Source organism: Lonchura striata, chromosome Z, assembly GCF_050655825.1.
Source record: "Lonchura striata isolate lonStrDom1 chromosome Z, ASM5065582v1, whole genome shotgun sequence".
NCBI lineage: Eukaryota > Metazoa > Chordata > Aves > Passeriformes > Estrildidae > Lonchura > Lonchura striata.
The window spans coordinates 17,466,400-17,480,035 of record NC_140740.1 but is presented as its reverse complement, the minus strand read 5'-3'; the positions used below and the strand labels follow the sequence as shown (position 1 = coordinate 17,480,035).

Genomic DNA, 13,636 nt, shown 5'->3' with positions numbered 1-13,636 from the left:
GCATTTGATTTTAGAAAGGAACTTTTATTTGTCTTTTGAGAGTGATTAATTTTTAGTGTTACTCATTATTTTATTAGATTGTTTATTATCATACTTCTTGACAGGCAATGTAACTCTTGTGTGTTACCAACAGTGGTAAACATGCTTACCAAATAAAAAACAGCACACCCCTAAAATTAAAATTAAACTGATTTACAACAATATAACTACAGCCAAGCACCAAATAGCTCAGGGCTTGGATCCTGGATCCTTAACATCTTATTTCACTCTAACAAAATGAACTGGAAATAGGATAAAAACATTAGATATTTGAAAGTGGGAAGTATATGAAAAATCATTTCTTCTCATAATCCTAAAAGCATTTTCAGGGATATTCCAAAAATATTAGAAAGCTTCATTTAAATCTAAATATCTATCTTAATTAGGTTTTTATTTTTTTTTTTATAAATTGGTAATCACAAAATACTAGCCATTAAAGTCACATTTGGATGCCAGAATAGCATCTAAGTACTTTCCTAATTATTTATGCTCCTGCCTGCATTACATTACAGCTGTTGATAAACTGGACATAGTTTCTTTTTTCCATTATGATCTTTAAAATGTGCATTTGGTGAAGATCAGTTATGGCTTCAGATTACAGCTAATAAGTGACCTGACCTCAAATCTGAATAAGAAATTAAAGGCATACAAAAATATTTTGCTCATTGGAAAGAGAGAAATGTTTCTATTAATATAAGTAATGTCAGAAGGATTCATAAAAGCCATATGCTGTAAGGAAGCATTATTTGCTCGAACAACTTTTCTTGAAATCAGTCAAATGCAGTCTGCAGGAATTATTATAATACTCACTTTACAGACTTGCTGGGATCATGTTTCACTGACAATCTGGCATTTTTTTCCCAATTATGTACAGAAGCATACACTAAATATCAACAGCTGGTCAAAAGGCCTTATCTATTACAATCAGTTTCCATAAAAACTGAAGAGTACATTACACTTACAGGAAACAAGTACATAATTTGCTCTTTGATGTTTTTTCTCTTTAAAAAAAAGCCAACATTACAAAGTCTTATGTTTAAACAGAGACATAGAAAAAATCAGTGTATTCACTGTCCCAAGTTATTTACAGCAAAAATTACAGAGACAGCATACATAGTATCAGACCTTTCACAAGCATATATTAAAAGTAATTACATATGAAAAAATATTTTATTTGTCTTCTACATTTCTACAATACATACTCAGGTTTTTTTCTTCTTGTTTTGTTTGTTTAGTTTTTAAGTAACTTCTTTAGTGTTAATCAAATGAGGCAGAGAGTGCAGTTGTAAAATAAGGGATTTTTTTTGCTGTTATTATTCCTATATTCATTATATCATCCATTCATTACAACTGAAGTAATTAGTTTAACATGGGAATTATATAGATTAGCATAAATCTCAAAATACCCAATGCATTTGATTTAGCTGAGTGTTGGTAACAGCTTAGAGTTCAGTTGTGCTTTATTTGTTGCCACAAGTACAATCACAGAGCCACTCCCAAAAGTGTACTAGAGATCACATGGCAGTCACACAAGAGGCAAAGACTATCATGGCTAGTTTACTGGCTATGCTACTCAGTGGCTTTTTAAAAATAAGTGCACAAAAAATCCCCATATACTGCATGAGAATGTGTGGTCCACACTCTATAGGGTTAAATGATTATTAGCTTTTTTTACTAACAACAAAACACCTTTTTTGCCTGATTCTGACATTGAAGTGACACATTAAAAAATCCACAAATGTAGTGCATCTGAATCTGAATCCCCAAAGTCAACAGCCTAATGTAGTTACTTTGACTTAATTAAGCTGTGTGTCTAATCAAGACAAGTATAAGTGCTTTTTTTTTTTTTTTTTTTCCAAATAAGCTGGTTTTATCTGAAACAGTTGTCAAGGTAAAGCTTGTTCTTTCCTGTTCTTGGTGCTTAACCATCTGCTCCTGCTTGTATTTTAATGCAGTTGCATTCCTGTTGCCCAAATAGCGGGCCAATATGTTCCTAATATTGAAAACTAGAAGCCATTTTTTTTTCAATATCTCCAGACAGAGTCATATATTGAATATACTTTACTGCTGTTCATGTATAGTTATAAACAAGGACCTCAGCATTTTCTTGAAGCACAAAAAGTTTTCTCAACAGCAGTATCTTCATTCAAAATTAGCAGCTATATCCAACAAATGAAAAAAAATATGCAAAATCACAATATCTACATTAGTTGATTTTTTTCTTTATGTTATTGTACAGAAGACCACGTGCAAAGCAAACAATTTCTGCAAGTACAGTTACAAAGAAACAATTACAATTTACTTATTGCTGCTATATCCAACGCTGTTTTCTTTCACTTTCCCTGTGTGCTGTGCTTGAATTGCGAGGACGATGAAATTATGCAAATGTAGTACATCATGTTACTGAACTCACTGTCAGCAGTATTATTCTCGCTGCCTGCAGTAACACCCAGGAAATACTCCTTTCCCGGAGCATTTTGTTTATTGCCTTATCATCTCAACAGAAATGCAACGCAAAGATCATCTGGAGGACACACACACAGCTGCCCCTGGACATTCAGCCTGACTTTTGAGGAGAGTTACTGATTTGTGAGCTACCACTGTGGAAGTTTTAGGCCTCTTCTTTTCACAATGACTCTTGTCTGCAGACTGAATACACAAGGGGCTTTTAGAGCTGCAAACAGCTGCTGGGATGATAACTTAGTGGGGCATTGTCACACAGTCATGCAGGGACAACACATGCAGGAACGATGCATGCAGGTACAATACAGCTAAGTGAGAGCATGAAGGAGAGGAGGAAGGAGCTTCCTTTCTACCATCTGGGTAGAGCTTCCCTTGCAGGTTGCAAGTACTGGTCAACTTTGAGAAAGAACGAAGATGAGTCCTTTACTACTCCAAGCCTCATTCACTAGGAGTTAGGAGTAAAAGGAAAAGGAAAGAGAGGCTAGATCCTCTGACCATAAGACTGAATCTTTTAATGGGAAGCTATCACGGTAAGAAGAACTTCAGTCATATGGACATGGCTCCTAGCAACCTGAAGGATTAAAATAAAAATTGCAATGGGACCCTTGGCAAAGAATATGATGGTGAAGATTCTGATGCATAGGGATGCTCTGCACCTCCTGAAGCTGTCCATCAGTCTTCTAGGTGGAGGGAGTCAAAAACCTCACATACTCACTGTGGTGACACAGTGAGCAATGATCATATTCAGAGCTGAAGAAAACCTCTTGGTTCAAGACATGCATTAACTTAATGACTGGCAATGTAATCCACTGCAATTTATCCTTCTGTGTGCATTCTTGTAATGACAGAAAATCTGTGGTGTAAACCTACAGATAAGCACATTTCAAAACTCTAGGAAGTGAGAGTACTTTTCACTGGTACAATATAACGTGGGGTAATGTTTTCTTGGTGTGAGAAAGGGACTAATCATACCATGGAGAAGTATTGCTACAGAGTCGTGGGCTAGCTATGATTTTGTGCATCCCTGAGAGAAAATGGTAGCTGTTAGCCACTTGCTCATGTTTACTTGTTCTTCACAGTCACTTCTCCATGTCCTAGCTCAGTGCTCTTGTCATTGTTAACAAGAATCACTTATTCCATGTCTTCATCTTTCCTCTTACATGCCTGCAGCAAGTCTGAATATGAGGTCATGTTAATGGTACATAAAGTGGGTACTTTGAAACTTTGTCTAAATTCAGTAGCTCATACAAAGCTTGCTTACATTTTGTTCCCAAAAGAACCTTAACATCATGAGAGTGATGGGTCAGTAGAACTCTGCTGACTGTGGAACAACAGGCAAAGTCTAACGGATCAAGCTGAGGAAATACTGACAGTGAATTCAGTTTATAGCAATGTTGCTTCTAATCATTGGCTTGAAAGCCTTGTCTGGGTCATGTTCATTTGGGCAGCTCAAGCCTTGCCCTTCAAAGCCTCTAACATTCTTTACCATATTATCACTGTTATATTTATAATTACTTTCAGTAATGAAACATCCCTGAGTGGCATAGAGTGCAACGTTTGCATCAAGCAGTGATTGTCATTTACGAAGTGTGAAACTTAAAGAGTAAAGATGAGGACAGGGCCTCCAGCACACTGTTCCTCATGGATGTCAGAGATAGGTTTTAGTTTCTAGAGTGGAGACAGAAGGTGCTGGGACAGGCTAGTAGGTGTAAATGCACTACTATTTTATGGCCAGGGAAAAGCAAACTGTTTTTTCTCAGGGTTCCATTTCATATAACCCAAGACATAGTGAATTTGACAAAAAAAAAAGTCTTTTGTGTTTCAGTTTGATCTTATGTGCTATATTCCTGGGATGTTCAAAAGACAATGACTGAAAATAGGAACCACCTTCCGGGCTGGACCTTAGATCTTCTGGAAACAGCACAGTCAATGCAGAGTTGGGAGGGAGGAGAAGGAATGGGGGAGCCTGAACATCTTTCAAATGACGTTTGAAGCACAGCTTCAGAGGGGTGGAAAAGTCAAGAGGGAAAGGAGCCATCAGCTCCACATCTCTAACTAAGCTGCCTGCCCAGTTTGTGAGGCTGCTGCAATCTTAGAGAAGTTCATACAGCCTTGTAGAGGGAGGCCAAGAGGCTAGCACACAGGAGCATCTTTGCATCCCCTTTGTGTAGAAGTTGTTATATCAGAAATCCTGCAAACTGTCCCAAAGGGAACCACACGACTACGCAAGCTGCCACTGTAAAACTGAACAAAGGAAATCGCATAACAAAGCTCATTTTCATGGGCAGCTCTGGTAGCTGCTCCACCTCAGCACCATAACTTGGCACAGGTATTGAAACAGCACTGGTGCTCAAGGTGCAACAGGAAAATAAACTGACCCCTGTGAAACTGGGCTGAAATGAACAACACAGAGCATGAACTTAAAGCATTTAGTAGAGTATCATCTGCCTTCTGCTCAACAGAGCTCAAAAGGGACCTCTTAATGCCAAGGGCCCCCAGTCTTGCTACCAGTTGAGCACCTTCTTGGCTGAAATGCCTCAATTTTTAGTGACTCTAGTTAGAGCTGAGTGTCTGACAACTTGCAGAATCAATTCATTAATGCTGTTCATTCACAAGCCAATCAAAACCTGTATGTTGCTTTTGGAAACAAGTTTCCCCAACTGAGGTGCCTCCTACTACCACGTTTCTTTTCTAGCAATTTCCATTAGAAGGAAATATGAATCTTAGAATTAATTCTTTATAAAAAGAGCAGACAAGAGTGATATTTACAACAAAATGAAGTCTTTGTGGTAGTATAATGAACACTGTACATCTGCTTCCTCAATGCCAAGGGCAATTTAGCATAATATAGTTGAATTACTGGAGAGCAATGCTAGAAGTAATAGATTTAATACATGCTTTAAATATGTTTTTGTTACAGGTTCCAGGTTAATCAATCATTAAAAAGATGTGTCTTATTTGAAAAGTTTGTCACTAAAAAAATCAACAAACATATCCAGTTACTACTGAAAGAAGATGTGACAAATTTAGTTTTAGATACTTATTTGAAAAGCTTCTATCATTTGAAAAGGTTCTACCATGGACTACTAAAAGCCAAAAAAAACGAAAATGAAGAACTAGTGGTGTGAATTATGAAGCTATTTACTAATCTTAATTCTATTTTATCCTCAAAAGTCAATGGATAACTTGAATATGTGATGTCCAATATCAATAATTTGAAATTATGATTCTAAGAGACTATGTCAGCAAAAGCAATACCAAAAATCCAGCCTGTGGCATGGGATCATTATATGTTGTTCTACACTCAGTCAATGAAGGGCAACAGAGGTACTGTACCTATGTGGCCAAGCCCAAATGACAGAAAATTAAACAAAATCTAATTGCAGTTACCACAGCACATTTCCATAAATAAATAATTTTTGAAAATGAATTTTCATTTTCCAAGTAAGCAAGACTACTATCTGCTCAAATCCTTTACTAATAATAACAAAAATTTGTATCAATGACAATGAAGATCTTGTATGGTGGGTATTAGAAGTTTTAGGATAAAAGCGAAGAATCCACTTTTATTTCTAAACTGGATATTTCTACCTTAGTGGTGTCTCACAAGTTACTTAACCTTTTTACTTTCATTTCCACATCTTTAAAATGTGATAATAATTATTACTGATTGGAAGTGATCTAAGAATAGTTCTTTACAGACTAAAGGCCTTGCAGGTAATGATTAGCCATTTTCACTGGTGACCTCTATTTAGTTATCTTGCCTGAGAAGTAATTCAAAAATCCCAAGAAGTGATTAGCTTATTAGAGAAGAAAACAACACTTTCAGGATGCAACACACAATTGTGAAGGTCTATTTATAAACATGACAAACCTCTTTAATAAGCAGCACTATGAACAGTATTATTTATTACTTATTCTATATTTCTATGGGTTGGCTAAATATATACTTTTGATATACTGCAAATGAATTTATAAAATATTTCAAACAGTATGTGTGTGTTCTTATGTTGGGAAATGAAGAAAAACACGAATCCCCTGCAATTAAAACAGCACTTCTAGAGTTCAGTGTAACTCAATTTTTCCCCCGATAAAACTTACATAAATAGTATGTAGACATTGCGTTTTGATATAAACATCAAATTTGGGATATTTTTCTTGGATTTGCCATACAAGAAGGGCTGCAAACAGGTATCTCACCTTATAAAGCAATGTCAGTTTTACAGTTAGAGTGGTATAAAGAAGCATCAAGAGAAATGCTTTATTACATTAATTGAAGACATTTTAAGATAGTCTCTAGAGAAATGTGCTCTGAATTTGGAGCAGAAAAGGTAACTTTAGTAACTGCTGTTCTATAGCATTAAGCAATTTTGAAGAGTATGTCACATTTGCAACAAAATTCTCACAACTAAATTTGCTGGACAGATTTTTTTCTAAGTTGCAATGGATCTGCACAGAAATATTTATTAGCTGAGCATTTCTAATTACTCTTGTAGCTGCTCTGGCATTGCTAAAACAGAACAAAAAAATTGTGATATTCTCTAGACTTGATTCTGCCACAAAATATGTATGCAAACTTGCAAACTGACTGATGGAAGGCAAGGGAGAGCTCCTCAAAGTACTTGAAATAGCCTGTGAATTATCTGCTCATGCAGAAAAGAAAAGCTTGAGACCAGAGCTGCACAAGGAATTAAGTTATCACTACAACAGATCAATTTTCTTCACCCACCCCAGGGCCCACCTGTGGGCTCCCTGTGACACTGCCCCTCCATGAGCCTGGCAAATGGGCAGGTCCTTTGTGCTTCCCCTTGCCTTGCCTCAGATTGCACTGGCTTCTGCACTGGTTTGAAATAAATAAACACATCTGCTTGTGATCCTGCCTTCACTTCCTTTCTTCTCTACTGCCTGCTTCTTCTGATTTCTGCTCTATGCCCTTCGCTGTCATCCCAGGAGGAGACTGTTCTGAAAAAGTTCACAATGGGTAAAAGTGGATATAGAGATGTAACAGAAATTGAATCCCTCTTTCATAGCTAAAACATCTGTGTTTTGTACTACTGGCAGAATGCAGATACATTAATAATTGCTGATTAAACTTAATTAATTCACAATACTAAGTCCATGGCAGCCTTCCGCTCCCCTCTGTGTTTGCCTTTGGTTTTGCAAGGAAATGCACATACAGTCAATTCAGAGACAGACAAAAAGAACGCTCCAATCCTGTGCTCCACTCCTGAAATGCATCTAAAATAAATCCTATATATGCATATATATATACAGTAATATACATACAGATATATACATACATATATGCATGTGTTTAAAACATACACAGATGTATGAGTGTAATGGAAACCATCAGTCCCATCTAGATGATGACTATCAGAAACAGTGACAATTACACTGTTGTTTGTAGTAACCACAGACTTCACTCACTTTTGACTTTCTTCCTCCTTCCCTCCTTTCCTTCCTCTTCAGAGTTACATTTTAGGCTTGCCATGGTTTTCACTGAGCTTACCACCTATCTTTCTAATGAGTTCAGCAAAAAACTGAAGCTACTTTTCAAAGCAGTATATATAAAACAAAATCATGTATGAAATCACAAAAATGTACATATGGGATTGTCTACATTTTTACTCCATGTTTCAGATACTTTACTGAGATCAGGTCCTATTATCTTCACTTTTAAATATGTTCTATCCCTGTAACAGTGAGAAAAAAAAAAAAAATCCCAATCCTATTCCTCTTTTCACTAAAACCATCCAGACAAGGCTTTTGCACCATTGATACATTCCTGGTGTTAGATTTACACACAGTACACATGCATTACATTACATACATGTCAGAAGTGATCCTGTCATTACACATTGGCAGCTGACAATTTAACTCTGGCAAAGCAAATTTTGATTGCCCAAAGTAATCTAATACATTGCTTGGAGAGTAAGAAATACATGACAGCTGGGTTGAGCATCCTTTAAATGTAGGCATGTGATTTTAAATTATAGCATGTATGCATATAAAGCATACATACATATATACATACATACACATATATATGTGTATATATATGTGAATGTGTGTATCTTCCATATCTGCACCATAATTTCCAAGACAGCTACAAATTTCCACATGCATTAAACTATCTAAAAACATAGAACTAGGCAGTCTAATACGTGGAATTTTCTTAAATTATATTTTAACAATAAACAGCAAGAGTAATACTGCAAAGTACTGCTCTATTATCATGTATATCTACAATAAAATTCTAGGAACAGTTGTCTCCCAAAACATCCCCCAGTAAAAGTAAATTAAAAAAAAAAGTAAAACCCAGTGTCCTATATTTGTATATTCATTGTCAGTTCAAAAATGAAAAAAAAAAAAAAAAAGGAAAAGTAAACAAAAGAGCAAAAAGACATCCCCACTCAGAGTTGCATATTTACATTCTTCAAACTGTAGCGGTGAAAAATAATTCTATTAAGTGCAGGACATTCCTAGTGTTGCAGTAGTGACATTTTAAATAATTTCTTCATGAAAACATTTCTCTTTGTCTTACTAGTGATGCATTCCATGACTACGTGAAAATTCTATTATCCCCTTCACTTGCAGCCAGTTGAATCTGGATTGAAAAGCTCCTTGTATAATGGAGGAAACAGTGTGTTCACTATGTCTGGATGAGATTGCTTAAATACCTGCAGTTTCTCTCCATGCAAGTTGCAAAGTGCAGTAATTGTTGGTATCTTGGCTATTAACTGTAAGACATTGAAACAAACAAAAAAAAAAGGAAGAAGGTGGAAGCATATTTTGTATAAATTACACTTTCCAAAATGAACTATGTTAGCATCTTGCTGAGTAAGTGAAAGTGATACTCTAAGCTCCATCAAAACCCATCCACAGGAATAGACATTGTTTTTACTGTAAGAGCCTATAAACAGTTGCCCCCAAAGTTTTAACTAAGTGCCAAAAATGCATGAAACAAGGAACAGCCTCAATGAGCACATTTTTAAGGCAGTCACATTCTTTATAGGGTATGAATTAAAATTACTGGGATATTGAGTAAGAGGCAACAGGGACAAGAGTCAGATAAGCCTGACTTGGCAAGAACACAGTTCATTTCTTTTAGCTTACATTAATGTGACAATACTTACAGAAATGGCTGCAGAAAGAGAAGAGTCGTGCTTGAGGACTGCTTGGTATTTTGTTTAAAGAACTTACCTTTGTCAATGTCTCCTCGTCGAGGTGGTTCTTCTGAATAACATGCTGAAGTGCAAAGTAAATCTTTTCCTGAAGCTTCTGGACTTTCCTTGGCTCTATTAACCAGGCTCGATCTGAAAAAAAGAAAAACAAAAGTTAAAGAATGCACAGATGTAAGGCATGCGCATGGTACACGCAGGTATTGTGCTGGCAAGTATCCACAGGAATAATAAATCTCATGAGGAAAGACAGTCTTTCAGAGGCAAAGTGTCTTAACCCCTTAAAGGATCACCTGAACATTTAATTAACACATATAAAAAATACAGGAACACAGTGTTGGCTCTGCATCTATTTGTTTAAAACAGGATGCTAGGCATAAAGATGGGAACATAGCTCAACATTTTATTAATTTCTGTTGGTACAATCAGTGTTCTAATTTCATATTGGCTAGGTGATAAACATGTCATGTCATCTTAGTGTCTTAATACATAAATAATAAACTTACTGATCAAAACAGTTATTTGAAAATAAGATCTTGAATAATATAATTATTCGAACATTAATATATCTCATTATTTACTAGGCTAATATTTTGAGAAAAATATATTCTAAATAAAAATAAAAATGCTTTCTTCATGAGAATTTTTTTTCAATAATTCAAAAGAATAGTAAAGTGCAAGTTTCTCATTATTTAAAAATGTTCTCTTAAACAACACAAAATACAAGATTATCTGGAAGAATAACAGCTACACAGTTGTTTTTAAACCTATATGGCTTCTACTGGACTCAAACCCCACTTGCAGGAGGTTGTCCTTACGATCTGTATTTTCACAAGTCATAGGTTCTGGAGACAAACACACAGAAAGAGAAGTAGCAGAATCCAAGACAATCCAAACCCATTAATGCAGTGTGCTTGCAGCACCACAAAACCTTCTGTTTTCCCACACTGCAACTATTTTTTTCTCCCTCAATCCAGACCAATTCTTGGCTATAGATTTTAGCTTTCATATGGGAAATAGGAAGACTTCTTTTATCACAGGCCTGAATCTTCATGTATAAATTGAAAAATTCAGGAAAAACCCCTTTCACTTTTCTTTCACCTATTCCCCATCACTAAAATAAGTCACACGAATTAAGTTAACCACTTCAAAGAACACACATGCCACATAGGCTGGAATTGAGCAACATTTCATCAGAGGAGTAGAACAATTCTGCCATTTGTCTGACTGTCTCTAGGGAGGGGTGTATGAAGAGTTGATTTTCAAGTACTGGGAAAAGGGACAAAAACAAACCTCAGCTACTTAACAGATGATCAGGAAAAGAGAACAATATTTTGTAAATGTTAGAGAACTGTGCTCCCCAAAGGTAAACCAAGGGATCTGGTGCCATCAGTGGCCCTAGAAATACAATTACCTGAGAACACATCCACTTTCTACACAATAAGCACATAGTAATATTTAGACATCAGAGGTTAGGTGCCAAACTTTATGTTATAGCAAAACCTAGTCTTTAAGTAGTGTTAAATTAATGTCTATTGAGGCAGACTGGAGTTAGAATGATTTACCATAGAGACCAATCCCTAAAGGCTTACCTTTCTGTAATAAGAATAAGGTTAAAAATAGACTGAGGTGGCTGAAGGACAGGTTTGTCACTCGCCTGACATGAAGCATGCTGTATATTACACAAGAGTTTTTAAATTCATTACAAGAGCTAGGTAAACCTTTTTAATGGATGCTAAGTTTGTCTTCCAAAATGTGGTTTCTGCCACCTGAACAGCAACTGTAAATTTGGCTGGAATTTTAGAGGTAACTCTAGCTATATTCACAGAAGTGCAGGAGAAAGACAATAGATCATTGACCACTTTTAAAGGACCTAAGAAGCAGTGATTCAATAGTGTATTTTTCCTCTTGAGTTTTGAACTTGTCCATCTTCAAAGAGTATACTGTCCACTAGGCAGTATACAAAACAGTGTACAAAAGAAGATGAGAGGCAGCTCACAAACAGAAGAGATCTGCTTTTTCCAAAAGGAAGATGGGAAGAAGGAAAATGCCAAGTGAAAGTCTCAGGAGAGGGACTGGCACAAAGGAGCAGCCATGTTCCTGTCTTACCACATGCCTCTTTTGTACATTTGAAGGTGGAGATGCCTCTGTAGCCTTTACTGGATTTGTGAAACATTCAGCTTTTGAAATCCCAGATCAAGCTAGAGAATAACCTTGAAGCAGCATGGTTACATCCATCATGAAATGGAAAATCTAGATTTGTGCTGGATCAGATGGAAAATGGACGTGACACTGGCCTTTGCAATCTTTGCAAAACTACTGATGAATATTACTCATAGATGTTCTCAGGTCCCCTTACTCCTAGTGGACTGCTCTGGTTTCTATAAGAGGCCTAAACACTGAGATGAAAGCTGCAAGAATCACCTTTCAGGTTGTGACTTCTGCAGGAAAGAAACCTGAATATGAGTACTTCCTATACGGAATCTTTGTATGCTTGCATTAGTCAATGAAAGGACTGGTGCAGGGATTTCTGTGAAGCAGTGCTTAATTTTTAAATTTTTGAATTTGTTCCCATGATGAAACTCTTTATTGTGAAGAAACCAGGATATCAAGTGTGGAAGAAAGTATTTCTTTCTCTATTGTTTACTGTTACTGTTTTTGTAAGAAAATAAATGGCACATTTCAGCATCAGTTCATCCTGGACTATTTTCTCTGTCTTCTCACCCTCAAACATAGCAGCCCTGATGAAAGAGGAGTTATTTAGGGTTTTTTGTTTTGTTTTGTTTTGTTTTTTTTTAGCTAAAGCAATAGGAGATATTGTGTATCCTCTGGCTTGCAAACTACAGGGACATATGCAGAACTGCAGAAATTAATCAGAATTTTGGTTCTACCTAATTTTTCCAGCAGCTAACACCCTCTGCCACCCACCCAGCTTTGGTCTTTTCAGACTGAGAGAGGAATGATGGGCAGAGACCCATTGGGACATTACAAGTCTGCTGCCCAGAGAAACTCAGGATATCTGGGGGGGGGTAGTGCAGGGGCAGTTCTCATGCCTGCACACAGTTGGGACACCTTTGAGGTGGAAATTGCCAGTGTTTGGAGGGCTGCAGCATTTTGGCATAACCCCATGAAGAGTCACTGGCTTAACTATTTCACTTCTGAGCAGACGGTGGCAAGAACTGCTCAAAGTAGAAAAAAAAGAGTAGAGTCCTTTCAGTAGGTGTTGTTAATGATGAGAATTAATGTGTTGACACCATCTGTGATAGTCTAATTCTGACTAACATAATCTCAAACACAGATGTGCAAAAGCGCAAGGTGACCTAGAAGTCTTCAGCAGAAAAAGTTTGAAAAATCACGGTGTGTTTTTTTGTAAGGCTATTTAAGACGTTAGCCTTAGATGAAAATGTGTGTCTACATTCCCTGAGGCATATTTAAAAAACCCACACTAAACTGTGAGCTTGTATACTAGATCTACCTTCTGAGTCAACTTAATCACAAAACAGACCTATCCTCTGTGGTCAGCCAGCCATCACTCCCTTAAATGCACTCTTGCCTATGTAGAGTTATGATATATGAACACATGAAAAAGAGCATATCACACTTCTAATCACTACCTCTCAGCTGGACCTAAGTTCAGACAGGACTGCTCGCCAATTTTTACTGTTTGCATTCTCATTCTCAAGAAAAAAGCCCATCATAGTTATAGACTATATAACCTACTCAGGGTGGTGACTTTTTGCTCCCAGAAAAAGGTGAGAAATATGCACATTTTGAGTAACATGGTTCTTTTTACATGGCCAGCCTGCGTTTGTTGTCTGCACAATCCTGCTCCACGTTTGTTACACTTTGGATCAATCTCCAGTATATGTAATTCCTGATGGTATATTTGGGTAATTCAGGCATTCTTCCACTGTTAATACATTGCTTAACACATTGCTTAACATTATTTG

General features: G+C 36.6%; 1 protein-coding gene across 4 annotated transcripts in view; it reads right to left on the bottom strand.

Annotated features, from left to right (window-relative positions):
- Nucleotides 1-3: 3 nt before the first annotated feature.
- The window catches only part of RORB (RAR related orphan receptor B), a 131,382-nt gene continuing 117,749 nt past the window's right edge, over nt 4-13,636 (bottom strand). For all 4 annotated transcript variants that reach the window (XM_085566520.1, XM_021541521.3, XM_085566519.1 and 1 more), the window contains 2 exons: nt 9,709-9,821; nt 4-9,245 (listed from right to left, as the gene is read on the bottom strand). In XM_085566520.1, coding sequence (XP_085422646.1) covers nt 9,093-9,245; nt 9,709-9,821 — 266 coding nt within the window. In that variant the 3' untranslated portion in view covers nt 4-9,092. The remainder of the gene's footprint in view (nt 9,246-9,708; nt 9,822-13,636) is intronic.